This window comes from Diprion similis, chromosome 5 (genome assembly GCF_021155765.1).
Source record: "Diprion similis isolate iyDipSimi1 chromosome 5, iyDipSimi1.1, whole genome shotgun sequence".
NCBI classification, from domain to species: Eukaryota; Metazoa; Arthropoda; class Insecta; order Hymenoptera; family Diprionidae; genus Diprion; species Diprion similis.
The window spans coordinates 1,539,934-1,557,085 of record NC_060109.1 but is presented as its reverse complement, the minus strand read 5'-3'; the positions used below and the strand labels follow the sequence as shown (position 1 = coordinate 1,557,085).

Genomic DNA, 17,152 nt, shown 5'->3' with positions numbered 1-17,152 from the left:
TTCAAAGTTTTAACACTAATTTGTTATACAATCGATTCTTTGCTCAGTCTTGTGTTGTAAGAAAATAATCACCAGGTGTTACAACACAGTTAACAATAAGAAGTCTTAAATTATACGTTATACATGTATTCTGATAGTTAGAAATTACATGAAATTTAAGGAAACTTTTTATAAGTATTTGTAATCGTAAAACAGCCGTATAATATACTTCACTTGATGAAATGAGAGAATTTTACACCCTCGTTGAACGAATATACATATCGTAAATCAACGATTCTGTATGTGTGCGTTTTATACACGTATATATCTATACATATGTATACGAAAAAATATTCAAAGTTTTAAGTGATTTGCAAAAAATCGTTTGAAATATATTTAAAACATTTGCATGCGCAGGTAATCGTTGAATCGAAATAACGCTATTTCCAACCGTTCGATAAATATGCCATAAATAAAAGTCATTATCTTGGTTGTGATTTCTCACGTGTCAATGTAATGTGATAATTATAGATAATCTTTTAATAACTCCGTACGTTCTGCGAGTAGATATATCTGTATGAAGTTGGCAAATAATGTTTATATCGATACAAGTAGAATTATAAAACTACGCAGATGTGTAATGCAGCAGAAGGTGAAAGAATGAAGTTTCTGAAATTTTCCGGAAAGTTACCAAATTTTGAATAATGTTCTATTTGGATTGTCACTTTGCCATGCGACATCTGATGGAAAAAAATCAAACTAATGTAACCAGACCAACAGCTGACCGTTGACCGTGTTTTTTCTCGTATGCATAATAGAACAGGTATAAATATTGATTACGATTCATTTATTTATGCGACACGAGTAATTTGAAAGCCGAAGAATTACGATTTTCCTTTATTAAAATTAGAGACTTAGGTTATGTCGTGATAAAATGGCGCCGACAACCAGGCTCTGACGTCATAAGGGTATTTTCCAATATCTGATGAACCAACTTACAATCAGTCATCTCGATGTAATAGACCGATTTACTCTTGCAGATTAATGATTTACTGACGAATTGAATCATCGATAGAAAGGAAAACCTCGTTTTTTGGATTTATTTTTTAACGATCGAATGTGTAGATCTGTAATTAGAAGAGATAGACAAATATTGAATATTAGCTGTTTCATTGCGTCGAACACAATCGATTAAATTTCAAATTTTTAATACTTCAATTTAATTGATAATTAATATTTACTATCGTCCTGAAAAAAATTTTGCATCATTTATTTACTAATAAATTTCAATCTTTATTTCCAACTATATTTTTCAATGGATTGAATTTTTCGACTTTTTTTCCTCCTCCGGATCGTAAATTTTTAATTTTTCAAACCTTATCATTTATAATATTAATTTTTATAGGATAGACTTTTATTCAAGTTTTGGAATCAAGTCGAAAAATTTCTGTCCAATCAACTCGTAACAATGAAACATCGAACCAGTAAAAAGCCACAAAAGAAATTTATGATAAGAAAAGAAATGCTTCTTGAATTTAATGAATTGTAAAAATTGTGGAGAAAATAAATTCTATCCAAATTAATTAATAGTATTGTAATGATTGTTGCAGCTCACTCTCTCGAACGAAGCGACAGAATGAGCAGAAATCAGATGGCACACCTTCAGGTGCAGTCAAAACAGATTCACCTAAACCAGAGGTGAGAATCGAGGGGCTCAGGATTGAATCAGCCGACAAGGAGCCATTTTTCTCAGACGACGATGTGCCGACTCTGTACGCCAATACAGATGCTGTTATTCGATTGTTTGGTGATGGACTGACAAACGATACAGTGATTAGGTTCACCGATGTCGCTGCTAATCGAGGCGAAAATTGCAATGAGCTAAAAACACCAGAATATAAGGTGAGCACCTTAAAGTTTAGAAAATTATTGTTCATGCAAAATTGTATAGAATTAGCACTTCAATGCTGGTCGTTGATTATTTGGACAGAATTAGTTTGATAAAATTTACTTCTTTTAAATTTAAATCTAAATCTTCCAAACTATCATGCTAATCTTAAAAGCGAAGCATCGCATCTGGTGCTTGATTTTTTCTATTCACATATTTTACAGGTATACGCTCTGGGAAATATCACTGGATTGATAAAAGTTAATTTTCCCCCAAATCCAACGATGCATTTTTACATTTGTGTCAAGGACAAAAATGATACAGGAATTTTCAAACATCAGGGTCGTGATTCTTGGAACATGGTAAGTTTCTCTACTCCTTGGAAATTCTCCTTCTCTTAGTCAAAAAAATTCAGCTGTATCTCCGTAATATTTTTCATCATATTGAAAAAATTATTACAACAACACAAAGGATAAGGCAATCATGCGTCAAGAATAGCACGTCGAGAAGACCGCCAAATGAATTTTGTCGCAATTGTTATTCATTGTGGCGAATTTTCAATTTATCTTATGAGTCACTGTTTAATGAATTTCTATTAAAACTTGCTCGCTTACCACTTCGATTATCCGCTAATGGATGTATTCGCGTACAAAAATTGTTTTTAATCATGCTACAAAAGAATTGAACTTGGAAATACAATTTTACAGTCTTTCGAACTGGCATATTATTATCTCGAAAGATTTTTTTCACATTTCTTACAAGTAATAACGATTCTTGTTGTTTTCTACCGTATATTAATTGAAATAAATTTACTCCCCGTCATCGCTAATTAGTTTCAATTGTCTTGCAGGTCGACAGTTACGAAAAAATGTTACCACTCTGGCTCAGTATTTGTATAATTGTATTTTGCTTGTCTGCTTCGGCCCTCTTTTCTGGATTGAACTTGGGTCTTATGTCGATGGACAGAACGGAATTAAAAATTTTGTGCAACACCGGTACAGAAACGGTAAGACAGATTACGTTTCTACTCTAATAATAACGATAATCACAGGTGACCGAGCAATACTAATGTCCCAAGCGTAACTAATGACACTTCAGAGGGTATTGGAATAGATTTGAATAAAAAACGAACAGTATAGAACAAACACTTGCTTGAAGTTAGTGAAAGTAAGCATCTATATTTCTTATTCAGTCGATCTACCGTATCGTATTATGTAATGGAAGTATTTGGAATACGTACCTTGTGCGTATGCGTGATACAGACCAACGAAGCATACACAACGATTTTCATATTTGGCAGACCTTGAGCCATGGTAGCACTTGAACTTTGCTCGTGAAACAAAATTGATGTATCAATTAATGAGCCGGAGCCGATTGCTCTGTTATAAAATAGCTGCGCGTGAACTACGTCGAAACTTTTAAGGAAGTTTTTCTAAATCTGTATCAAGGACATTTTTCCCATGTTTTACTTTGCGTCATAAAAATTATGTGTAACTTTACAATTACTCTTCATGTTGGATCTTATATCGAATAGAATGTTTTCACGTTCCTTTGCCCTCTTTAAGATTTTCACAATCGGTTATCAATCGTCTATATTTTTTTTCTAATGCAAGTTTTATTGCGTAACAAAAGTTTTACTTTTTCACAGGAACAAAAATACGCCAGAGCTATTCAACCGGTCAGAGAACACGGAAATTATTTACTGTGTTCCATTCTTCTTGCTAACGTATTCGTCAATTCAATATTCACTATTTTACTGGACGATTTAACGTCTGGTCTCATAGCTGTGATTTTCTCTACTGTCGCAATCGTCATATGTGGTGAAATTTCTCCACAGGTAAGTGGCAAATGTTTATTTCAAAACAGGCAATGAAAAAATAGCCGCTTTATTTCCTCTTACCTAGTATTACTTGGTTTTTTTTTTTTTTTTTTTTTAAATCTAACTTCTTTTCCAAGTATCGCAAAACACAACGTATATCGAACATATTTTGTAACGCGATCGATTAACTTTTCTTATTTTTATTATACTTAGGCTGTCTGTAGCAGACACGGTCTCTGCGTGGGTGCGAAAACTATCTACATCACCAAGTTCACCATGTTCCTGACCTTTCCGCTGAGCTATCCGATCAGTAAATTCTTGGATTGCCTGCTCGGTGAAGAAATTGGAAATGTCTATAACCGGGAACGCCTGAAGGAGCTTGTCAGGGTAAGAATCAACAACTTTTCAATAGTCAGACCTCGAAGAAACAAGATAAAAAAAACATTTTTACAACTTTATGAGCTTATAAGTCAGGCAAATTTCGCATCTGATAGTCAGGTTCTATTTTTGGATTATATCTTCGACACACTCATCACTCGTGTTATTAGCTCAAATGACCACCGCACATTTGATCTTTATTAGAGGATAGACAGTCGTTTGTCTGGAATTTAGCTCGATAAATACACTTGAAAAATTCGTGTACATACACCAATGATATTCGAGTTGAGTCGGAGTTTAAATTTGTCATTCGAAGTACATTTCGCAATTGTATCAAAGCAATAGAAGATGCAAAATCTTCAGTTACGCAAGGGTTTTGAATATCGCAGTATTTCTTCTTTTTTTTCTTATTTACAATTTGAAATAGTTCAACATTGCTTCGTTTCAAGAATGAAATATTCTTATATACATATTGCATCGTAGTGTAAGGTTTCTGTAATATATTTCTTAGATAAGTCTTTTGTAACACAATCCTCGATACATGTTCCGCTGTTATTTGTCAGTAGATTGTATTGATGATGTTTATTTCATTCTTCGATACAAAACTCCAAAGTCAATTGATTTCCGGCAGACTTGATTAATTATGCTACTCACGCTCCAGTTTCGTTGACTCTAAAATTATGCCTATACTCCCTACTTGAAGCTTGAGACTTATAATTATTGAATCATAAATTCAAGGTCGTCATTTCACATAATTGAATAAAGTTTTTTTTAATTTGCTTTCGCACGCTGTTTTGAACGTATTTATTTCGTTTTACTCTCATGATTAAAAGTAAGTAAATGCTAATTATACATCATCTCGGTAACTAAATTTTGTGTGATGGTACCTCAAATAAGCAATCTTTAAATTTAGAATCGAGGATATATGGCACTCTTCGTCTCCTAGAACCAGGTCACACAAGTTGTCAGGGAAAGCTTACTAAAAGCAAAGAGCTCTGCGATTTAGATTATTTATTCAGGCTTAATACCTTCGGATAAGGGTCTTATTTTAATTATCTTCACAATTCTTGTTTCATCATTTTATAACTTGCATCTCAACACTCAAATGTATCCCAAAATCATCTTGCAAATGATCCAAAGAATATTCAAAAGTATACTTTTCTATTTAAGCTGAGATTTATTCAGTTTTTTTAACAAGATAACAGCAGTTAGTGTCTTACATCGAACTCACTTTAGAAAACATGCTTAGTCAAAATAGATTTTGAAATGTTTCAACTAATTTTTTCGACAAATTTCAAGACTTATAAATCTCTAGGGAATTTTTTACTGATCTTTAAACGATTGTTTTCCTTTCGATTATTCAAATTTTACACTCGTAATAGCTGACAAATAATCTGCCAGCTATGAATTATTTTACGACAAATTTTTTTAATGAATCGAAAGTTGCGATTGTGCGTGCAATTTGATTGAAATTTCAAGTTCAAATAATTAATAAGCATCTGGAAGTTGTAAAGAACCCTCAAAATCTGAAACAACTACAAAATATCGCCAATTGATATGCACATTATCTTCTTTACGTAAATAAAATTATATAGAAATACGCGCCCAAAGTTTTATCTGTACTCGCACCGCCATGTTACTATGAAAAATATATATTTTTCTTATAAAGAAATTCTATTTCTAGCACTTAGAATGCTGAACTTGTCGATGAAATTTAAAGTTAGCATGGATTGTATTAAACTCATGATAAAATTTTTACATCTCTGTGATAGTCGAGGCTTAGATTATACATATTTATAAATTGGTACGTATATTTAATGCAGAGAATTATGTGACTTATTAATTTATCAATTACAAATCTGAGAAGGCTATATAGTATTTATCGATATCAGTGAGTATTGTAGAAGTAGTCTCTTTGACGTCACATCTTTTAATCAATAAACCCATCAATCGATTAATCCGCCCAACCTTCTGTCTGTCACACGCGATATAAATCGTGATGAAAAGTAATTAGTGCTCATCTAGAATGTCGCAACGCCGAATTATTATCATGTCACGAGAAGAAATATAAGGTTTTCAGAATGTCGTCAATTGACGGTGCAGCAAACGCAAATACTTCTAATCGCTGAAATCAGTGTTCCACATTTTGAAAGTTTGATTGAAAGCTGCAAAGATCTACCGACCCTGAAGCTATCGACTTTCCATAATCGCTTCATCAGCGTTTGTAATCAGATCCTTGTAAATTCTGATCTGATCTTGATAATTTTCCATTGATTCGTCGATCTGATGTGATAACGAATTAGAATTGAGGATTGAGAAAGTCGGCCACAGTTTCTATCTAACTCTGTATACTATAACGTAAAACCTGATTCTCGAATGTCTGTCTAATGTTTGATAAATAGTTATTGATTGAAATGAATTACAGTTGAAAATTTGCTCCAAATTCCATCTGCGATGTCTGAAAATAATTTACAAGATATCAAATGTATAGTCTGGTTAAAAACGTCCAAGTCGATTACCTTCGATTACATCCTTTAAACATTTGTTCAGCAATTTTTTGTTTTTCTGGACACATCGTTCGTAAAACTGCACCGAATTTGAGTTTCCGTCAGAAAGACCAGAAGATTTATTTTTCAAATATTCACCGTTCCTAGAAAGGATTTGATCTTCGTCCCGATCCACATATCTAGCATAAAATTCTTTTATTGAATACTGATAAAATTGCGCGCCAAGGCTGGTTGTACAAGGCTCACTGACGTGTCAATATCATTATCTTTCCGCATTTCAATGATCCGATAACAGAGAAATTGAAGGCTTTAATTTTGATAATCACCTGATCTTTGTATGGATTTTATCATTTTTTATTAACGTCATTTAACAAGATTGTGAGCAAAGTTGACGGCATCTTTAAAGAATGGAGTACATCTAAAAAATGTAAACTTTTATTTTTTTACCAAAACTGTAAGCAACTAATCGAAAATATGTGATTCATTGTGTTTTTCATCAAACATAGAATGAGATTTTCATAAAAAAATTATACACGCAACAGCTCGGCATATTTTTAGTACCTCAATTGATTTTTGTCTACAATAAAATATCACTTCGATTTAATATTTCAATTATAATACGAACCTTATACTCAGAATATGAAATATCTTATCTCCGTCAATCCCCAATCCACTTACTCATTATTCTGTCTGGGAATTTTATTTTGTTACAGATTACAAGAGATTATAACGACTTAGAAAAGGAAGAAGTAAATATCATTTCTGGCGCACTGGAACTGCGAAAGAAGACTGTTTCCGATGTGATGACTCGTATTGAAGACGTTTATATGCTATCTTATGATGCTATCCTAGACTTTGAAACTGTTTCTGAAATCATGAAGTCCGGTAAGCTTTTCAGATCAACATTACAAATACATTTTAACCGTCACAAAAGTTTGTATAATCTCACGAATGAATTATTAAATCTAATTTTTAATGTCTTAAATAACTCAAAAGTTAAATCCTATTAAAATTTTTCTTTGTATCCGAGCTACTCTACTATCTACTCGACTGGTTGTGAGATAAGATTAATTCATAACTCAGTAAATCTTTATCTGTCTGGTATTACGTGATATTGTAACAATCTTATCCCTTGGAACAAAAATGAAAATCTCAGTCGAGATGTAATTGCGATACTTGTGGCTTTGAATATAGATGAATTTTAATACTTATAACCAATTAGAATATCATATTTTATCATTTTATCAAGACTTCTACTTTTTCTAAATTTCTTATGGCTGAAAAATCTCTCTATCGAATCAAAATCATAAATTTTTTGTGTTTCTCAGTAGTCGCAAATGGTCAAGACCTTTGACCAGTCGCAAATATCCAACAATACCTGTTTTTGTCCAACAGGATTTTCACGTATACCTGTATTCGAGGGCTCACGAAATAACATTGTCACCATGCTGTACACCAAGGACCTCGCGTTCATTGATCCAGATGATAACACACCGCTGAAAACTCTGTGCCAGTTCTATCAAAACTCGTGTAACTTTGTGTTTGAAGATGTTACGCTGGACGTTATGTTCAAACACTTTAAAGAAGGTAAAGTTCATGTACCGCCAATAAGGATACGCATCATTCCTGAACGATTTTCCATCCAATTTACTTCTATTTTTGCTAATAAGTTTATATATAAACGAATTGTTACATTCACAGAGATGTACGTTGTACAAATTGTATACGTATATACATATATCTATAACGGTTTGATTTTATTCGCAGGTCACAAAGGCCACATGGCCTTCGTTCACAGAGTGAATAACGAAGGTGAAGGCGATCCGTTCTACGAAGTAGTCGGTTTAGTGACTCTGGAAGATGTTATCGAAGAATTAATTCAAGCAGAAATTATGGATGAAACTGATGTCTTTAGTGAGTTTATTATACCGATACCAGCATGATAATTCTTTCATTTGAATTCCCTGTCAAGTTTTGTTAATTCTAATTCATGTTAAATCTTTCTGCTAACAGCCGACAATCGAAGTAAACGAAGGAGACAGGCTCATCCTAAAGACTTCACCGTCTTTGCCGAGAAGAAAGAAAACCAACGTATACACATTTCACCCCAGTTGACCCTTGCCATGTTCCAATATCTCTCCACCAGTAAGTTTCAGCCTCAATAACTTCTCGGTTTTTAAATTATCTTAGAACATGTATAGTACTCGTCATGTGCCACCAAATATTTGAAAAAAATCTTTTTTTAATAACGTTCATTTCAGCTGTTGATCCCTTCAAACCCGATACCATATCAGAAACAATTCTACGTCGCCTGTTGAAACAAGACATCATTTATCACATAAAAATAAAGAATCGTGAAAAGGCAAGAAACGATCCAGCCACGGTAATCTATCAACAGGGTAAACCGGTAGATTATTTCGTTCTAATACTGGAAGGTCGTGTAGAAGTTACAGTCGGTCGGGAAAATATGATGTTCGAAAGCGGTCCGTTCACTTACTTTGGGACGCAGGCTTTGACTGCCAATATCGGCGTCGGTAAGTAACGAGCTAATTAATTCTGGCAGCAGCTTTACCTGCTTATTTATTTGAAAATTTATTTGTCAATTCAACAAACGTTTATCCGCAAGACTGTATTTGGTTTACAGCAGCCGAGTCACCAATAAATGCAAGTCCCCAAACATTGGGAAGTATACAGTCGGTGAATCTGGACTCTATGCTTCGCCACACATTCGTACCAGATTACACTGTGCGTGCAGTTACCGAAGTGTTCTACGTGAGAATAAAACGGTCTCTATATCTGGCAGCCAAACGAGCTTCGCTGTTGGAACGTAGTCAAAAGGATCCTCAACCTAGCCAGGATCAATTTGACGATGAAGTAGAAAAGGTATCGTCAATGTTTTTTCTTGTTGGCTCATTCATGATTGCATTTAATAAAAATTACAGACAATTGACTAATAAAGCGTATATTATCATGATCATTTAGATCCAAAAAAAAAAAAACAACATTTTTGCCGATTCTTACTAAGATTTCTTAAATTACACCATTTTGCCCGATTATACGAAATAACAATTAAGCCCGCAGATTGCTTGATCATTTTTTGCCGATTTTCAACCTGATGGTGTCCCTTTAAATACTCGTAGCTCTCTTATTTGCAAACTGCAGATGTTGAAATGGAAATGCACCGATTATTTCTTGGTTTCCGTTTTATTATTTACACATTTTTTGAGACAATATTTACTGATAATTTCTTGGGTACATGCCCTTGCCAAATTTCAAGGCAAGAACGTGGAACCTTTGAATGGTTTCTGGTCATGGGTCAGTCCAATAGTTTTTTTTATACTATACAATGTGAGTTTATAAAATATTCACATTTTGTTAAAGCTACTTCATTCACTGGACGAGGATGACCGAAGTGCCCCGGAATCACCCGTATTGTCGAGATCGAATAAGGAAAAAGAAAGAGATAAAGATAAAGAAAAAGAAAAGGACGATCATCAGACACCTCTGCATGTACCCGCACCGTCGTCCCCATTACCAGTGAGTGCCAGTCCTGTTACGAATGCCAAGTTTATCTCACCTAAAGGGGGTCAAAGTTACAACGGCGAGATCAAGGGTTCACCAAGAAAGGTCTGCTTCAGCATTTTCACTTTTCGCTTCACCTAATTTATAACAAAAAAATTTTGGAGCGCAAAGACTTACATTTTACAGGGGTGCTGTGGTCGATATTCGACGTTGACGTATATAAATTCCCAAATATCAGAGTCCACGTGTCTCAGATGTGAAAAAAGGCTTAACAGCCCCATTCTATACATAATTATGAACAAAAACACTCCAATATATCTTCATTTGATTCGTTAGAGTGTTTGTGTTCATAATTGTGTATAGAATAGGGCTTTTAAACCTTTTTTTGCGGTTGAGGTACGTCGATTTTGATATTTGGATACATATAAGTCAATGCCGATATCGACCAGGACACCCCCTTAAGAGGATGTTATACTCAGCTCTTATCGAGTCGGAGTAAGATTTCAGTTATTTCAGACCGTTATTCATCACTGACGCAAAAAAGCTACAGATGACGCCGTTACCGAACAAAAATATTTAAAAACCGTTTTGATTCATACAAAGATAACGCCACTTAAGGTTTTGATGAAATAAGTGTTGATCCATTTACAGGATACATTGCTTCGCTTTATTGTTGCCATTATTGTTGTTGTTTTTGGACATTTGTATTCGGAATTGCACGTAAAATGATGCTACCTGTAGCTTTTTGCTTTAGTGATGCGTAAGGTAATAGTAAAAATAAATGAAATTTTATGTGGGCAGTATAGACTGAGTATCGTATCCTCCAAGCTTTTCAAGTCATTTCAAGCATGGATTCACGTGACCGATTTAGTACAAGAATATATTCTTTTTTTCCGTATACCATAATGTCAGGCGGATTTGAACTCTGGTCAGCTAGACCCGATAAGTTATTATATGAATCAATAATTGAATATTTTGAAGAATACTTGAAAGCCCGTTTCACAGCGATATTACCTAATAGATCAAAAATCTGTATGATATTTATTCAGATCTTGCTGACTAGTGCACACTCTGACAATAGCATGATCATTTTGCGAAAACTTTCAACAGTTCAGTCGAATTCAACGACGGACTGAAAAACAATAAGCTATAAACTTGTATAAATATTTGTTTTGACATTTTATGAGTTAGTTTAAAAGTCTCATAGAATCTCGTTCACGCGAGTCAAGATATTCAATGTCAAAGGTAGCAAAAACCGGTCGTCTGTAAATATCTTGTCTTCCTTACTCTAAATGACACTTAGAGTTATTAGAAAAGTTGTTAAAAGCATAAAATTCTCTACAAATTCGGTTATAAACAATATTTTATACAATGAACCGATTCTTTTTGGTCACGTGACACAGTGCTCAAAACTTTGTGTGCGATTAGATGAACGGAGATTCCGTAATAACAGTGTAAAACACTGACGTTTTACTCTAACGGTAAAGACTAACCAGAGCATCCTCTTAACGCAGCATTGCTTTGCTATGAGCTTCAATTTTCTCAATACATGCTAAGTTTCTCAAGATCTGTGCGCAACTTTGAATCATTGAAATGTAAAATAATCCCAGAATTGGTAAACTGGTGTCCCAATTTTGAATCGTTTTACATGAAATCTAACCACGGCACAGAAGCAAGTCTTTGCGAAGAAAGACAATGACTTGTCCGAGTATTAGTACTGTTTTTGAGTGCGTAACATGTTATTGAACGTCCATATAAAATTAGCAACTCAAGTTTTCTATATAAATTTTTTTATGCAATCAGGTCTATTAATGTGTTTAAACGTTTACAACAGATTCAGGAACAATCCAGTTCTCAGGTACCAACATCTGGTACGGATCTTGACGCAGAAATCCAGGCTCGACAGTTAGAAGCTCGTATAATATCTGGATTAGTAGCACAAGAACATGAACATGAACAGGAAGAAAGAACTAACTTGTTACCTAAACAAGATCGTTCTTAACACTTAGAAAACGGTCGAAATGGTTCGGCCGTAATCACAATCGACGAAGCAACGAAGAAGAAAGAAGGCAACGTGGAACACCAATTAGCGTGACGTAACCCGAAAAACTAGGTAATTTGTTTATCGAATTGATCGATTGTTATTATATATGCCTAAACAATACAACTTATATGTACTTAGCAGATGAGAAGGTTCGCGCTGATCTCATTTTAATTTTCAATAATGTAGGCAAACTTTACCTAGGGGAACGCATACTTACGGCCATAGTACCTATAAATCGTGTCTTAACTATTAGTCACTCGATTCAGAGAAGAAAAAATGATACAGTAAAAAAAAAAACAACTTAATAATAATAATAATAATAATAATAATAGTAGTAATAGAAATAGAGAGAAAGAAACTTTATCGTTTAGTAGTCTTACTGCTGCTATTATATATTTGTTTGGTATTTCTGTATTTTGTATTCGATAATTTAAAGAATTCATTACAAGTATCTATATAGATACATATATATTATATACGTATAGCATTTGTAAATATCACATATTTTTACTTGTTTCAATACCATTCTATTTATTAATGATAATAAATATAAATGGAATTGAAATGAAAAAGTACGGAGTAATTCAATGAAAACTTTTTGTTACGCAAGCCTATTAGAAGAAAAAAAAAACTACAATTGACGATGTACAGTTTATAACATTATATTGTCAATGTAGTTTATAATATACCAGTGAGTCGACATGAACGCAGTGCAAAGACATTTCATTTAAACTTGTAAGTAACCGGGGATAATATTACATTTTATTATTCAAAGAATTTTGAACAGTAGCATCAAATTTAAGAATGAGCTTAGAATTTTAATTTTATATTGTATATGGTATTTTATTGAATTACTCTGCATGTGATGAAATATGACTTAAACATGAGATTAATGTATTTTCCATTTACAAAAGAAGAAAGCAAAAAAAAAAAGAAAAGAGAGAAAACAGAAAAACGAACCATCATCCTTTATTACGTTATATCAAATACGCAGCCTTATAATTCCACGGCTTGGTAGGGCGCGAATATTGTATAAATGGTAACATTGTGTAATTATTTAGGGCGTAAGAAATCACAGAGTATGTTTGAAGTGAGATAAAAATTTCGTAAGAAGAAAGTTATCTTGACAGTTTGGACAGTTTCTTCATGCACACAGGATGTTTTTTGAGTCGTACAACTTATTTGTTTTTTATACAAATGTTCCGGTATAACATCAGAACATGGTTTCTTATGAACGTTAATATACAACACATCACTCTTGCAAGTGCGACAGCATTTATCCCAACTCCATTTTCATAAGTTTCTACCTTTCCCGTAATCTATTATGTATTAGGATTAGTAAAATCCTGTAATCACACTTATCAGTTATTCAGAATGTTGAAATCATCTAATGCGAAAGTTATATTGCGAATTTACGATATTCCTTTCAGTCAGACTTGATGTTTCGTCGATATTCTTATGACGAAATTCACAATATCAGAGCTACTCATAACAATTGGTGCAAAAATCGTTGCTAATAAGTTAAAAGAAATCATTTTTCATCGACAATTATGTTGCTAAGACAAGGCGAAGGTGCTTTTACCAAACTTTCAATCGGGTCATACATTCTCACTAATTATCCTCTCGTTAGAATTGTATAATTAACAAACACGATTATATGCGATCATTTTAATTTTTACTCACGATTTTTCGTACATCGTATCAGCCCATCAACGTTTTGCTATTGTAGAATAAATATTCAATAGTCAATATTTCCTCACTTCAGTTATTCACTTCTCCGAATGTGTGACCCGGTGAATAATAATTATACAATTAACTCGAAGAAAAATGTAGACTTTTTATAGTTTCACGTCGATTTACTCATGTACTTTTATAATTTTAAAGTTCAAATCTAAGATCCTGAGATTAAACCAGAATGACATGTTTTTCTGGTTTTGTAAAACACGTGATGGTATACAGACTTAAGTAAAGAAAGTGTAAAACAGAGATCGTGAAAGTGAAAGAGTAAGGCAAGGATAAGGAAAGGAGATAATGAAATATCGGCACACATAAAAAATGGATCATAACTGAGAACACCATTAAAACTAATTACTGCCATATTTTAGTATGTTATGAATTGTTGTTGTTTTTACATTGTAATTGTTAATTTATTGATAAATAGAAAATTATAACAGACAAAACAATTAAGCTGGAAAGTAGTTTTTGACTTATTGTATTGGCAACAAACGATTCTGTCCAATTCAGTCGGTTGGACAAAATTGTTGCTAATAAAACCTTCTGAAGCTATAGAATACGCTGCTCCGAAGTACTAATATCTGCGATAGCCCAGCAACATTGAAAAATCTTTTTCATCAAAAAACAAAAATGCTTTTGTCTCGACAGTTTATAATTCCTACTCAAGTAACATTTGTCCACGTTGCCGCTCGTTTTATTATTAATATTATTGTTTTTTTTTTCAAGCTTGTTATTACCGAATGAGATGATCCGTTGAAATATATAAACTAAGATGTGCGAGGTGCATGACAGTTTGGGAAAAAATTTTGAAGCATTGCATTGATCCAGATGATACAATTTTCATTTTCATGATTTTTCTGAATTGTTCAGTTTTTTCTTTTCAATAGCAAAAGCAAAGGATAGTCACAGATTTCTGAATAAACATACGTTGATAGTATTGCGGGAAATGTTAATACTGTACATACTTGATACCATCGCAGTAGTCTATTATATTTTCGATGGCAAGTAAACGTTTAAACTTGAAATTTTATTCTTAAAAATTGTGAAAATCAAAAGTTGAAAAGCGACAGATTAAACGAACCTCTTTAAACTTAATGCCGAGGTAAATTTTTAACAGGTCTCAATTTTTTTTCTAGTAAAATTTATTACTATTATGTACTTATAAGAATCATTTTATCTTTTATATTTTTAATATTTATCTGTTATAACCCAAAATTAAGGCTGTGCTATTGACTTTTAATGTTGCAAAGTTTGAATGCGTGTTATATGCATGCAAGTAAGATTTGTGATACTGCTGGACAGGAGAAGTAAGAAAGAAAAATTATGACGGATGAAAAGAAAGTGGAAAAGAAAAAAAAAAAAATAGATTTTTGTGCAATTTTTTTAAGTCGGTAGCCTTATACCAGCCGAACATGAAGTTTTTGTACAACACTTCGTATGTAGTACTTAGAATTGAAATTTGGCAAAAGTTTTCTTTCTATATCTTCTAACTCACGTTGTTGAGAAGGTGAAATTTTAATGTTCAAAGTTCGCCGTGCATGTTATAATAATATAACATGATAAATGAAATGAAGTATAAAGAAGAATCCAAATTTCTAATGCAATAAGTGTTATGAGAGTTATATATGTATATTTACAAACAGAGAGAAAAAATAATTATATAGCATACATATTGTAGAATATATTGTTCCAAAAGATACTGTTATACATAAAATAAAATCAGGTGCAATCAACGTACGTAAATATTCTAAATAACGTTTACATAAAAAAAAAAAGAAACTTATCTTATGCTTCATGCATCAAAATACAATACAGTTTTTCTCTCCAGTTGATTCTTATTCGCAAACCTGCGTAGATGTGTATCTAAATACATATATACATTCAATTCGGTCGTTAAATATCCGTTTATACACTACAATCGGAAGGTATTAGTATTGCGAAATACATTGCCAACGTTAAATTATAACAGTAATCTTAGTACTAATTATTCATTCTGTAACTTGAAATGAGCCAAGGCAATAACAAATAATTAGTAACTAAGTTTATAATTGAAACAATTTTTTTTTTTCTTTTTTTTTCAACCCGGTCTTTAAATTTATTTATTACGATAGTTGACATTTTATCTTCAGTTAATGATATTGAATTAAGGACGCTATTGCAAATCCTGATACCTGTTCCTTTTTTCAAATCTCACCAACTGCTATGTCATAATTTCGCAATCAATTTGTATCAAGATCCGTTAAACAAAATTACAAGTTGCAATTCTTTGTATGTATATACAAACCAATAATTATTTAATTCGAAGCAACAATTGTACGAGCAGCCTTAACACGAAAAAAGCCAATGCGTTTATGAAAACTTGTATTCACTTGCTAAATCTACCGAGCAATTTTTATGGTTTTATGGGGTACCTGATTATTATTACCAATGTTCTGAGTTTTACAATAAATGGAAAAACTTTCCGAGTCGTCATTTTAACTATCGTACTTCTGGATGCAGATAATCAATTAACAATTACACGGTACGTTTAAAGGTATAAATAATTCAATTCAAAAGTAAAACACTCATCCAGTTGTAGTATTTGAAAAAATTTATTTTCCTTCTTTTTTTTTTTTTTTTGTTGTTGTTGTTGCTATGAAAGGTATTGTTGTTGCGATTAATGTTAAAATGATGTATTTAATAAAGGAACCAACTACTTTAAAACTGAATACACAATATGGATCTATAATATATACCTCCATACATAACAAACATAAACCCACACACACACACACACACACACACATGTGTATATACTACATACATGTATATTCGTATAATTTAGATTAGGAAATAAAAAAAAATTTAATAATATAATATACATTATGCATATTATGTATAGAGAGTGAATTTCTAACGACTGCATGGTCTATCGTCTGTTAAAATTTAATGGCTGTTTGCCAGGGCAACCAACCGTAATAAACATAACCTCAAAAATTTTGACTGCTAGTGACAAATGAAAAAATTTTTGAGGTTATGTTCACGACGGTTGGTTGCCCTGGCGATCAGCTGGTCTCGGATTGTAGCGCGTGCGCATTACATTTTAGTAGACGACGGACGATGCAGTCGTTAGGAACTCACCCTGTATACATACATTAAATTGGACGCCTAGAAAAGAGCTGCAATACATTTTGATAAAGATTGATATATTGAATATTGTTATTTAAACGAACAATCTATACCCTAATGATAATTTGTTTCGAATCCTGTCTCAGTTTCTTACAGAATGAAATCATGAAAAA

General features: G+C 32.8%; 1 protein-coding gene across 2 annotated transcripts in view; it reads left to right on the top strand.

The window, feature by feature from the left end:
- Positions 1-15,189, top strand: part of LOC124406192 (unextended protein) — a 48,991-nt gene extending 33,802 nt beyond the window's left edge. The window contains exons 2-14 of one of the 2 annotated variants that reach the window (XM_046881544.1): positions 1,590-1,881; positions 2,092-2,229; positions 2,718-2,873; positions 3,516-3,704; positions 3,900-4,073; positions 7,285-7,456; positions 7,967-8,158; positions 8,339-8,485; positions 8,585-8,716; positions 8,836-9,105; positions 9,216-9,454; positions 9,953-10,198; positions 11,928-15,189. In XM_046881544.1, the coding sequence (XP_046737500.1) occupies positions 1,590-1,881; positions 2,092-2,229; positions 2,718-2,873; positions 3,516-3,704; positions 3,900-4,073; positions 7,285-7,456; positions 7,967-8,158; positions 8,339-8,485; positions 8,585-8,716; positions 8,836-9,105; positions 9,216-9,454; positions 9,953-10,198; positions 11,928-12,095 (2,515 nt within the window). In that variant the 3' untranslated portion in view covers positions 12,096-15,189. Of the gene's footprint in view, positions 1-1,589; positions 1,882-2,091; positions 2,230-2,717; positions 2,874-3,515; positions 3,705-3,899; positions 4,074-7,284; positions 7,457-7,966; positions 8,159-8,338; positions 8,486-8,584; positions 8,717-8,832; positions 9,106-9,215; positions 9,455-9,952; positions 10,199-11,927 lie in introns of both variants that reach the window. The other variant, XM_046881543.1, reaches the window with a different exon arrangement.
- The last annotated feature ends 1,963 nt before the right edge of the window (positions 15,190-17,152 follow it).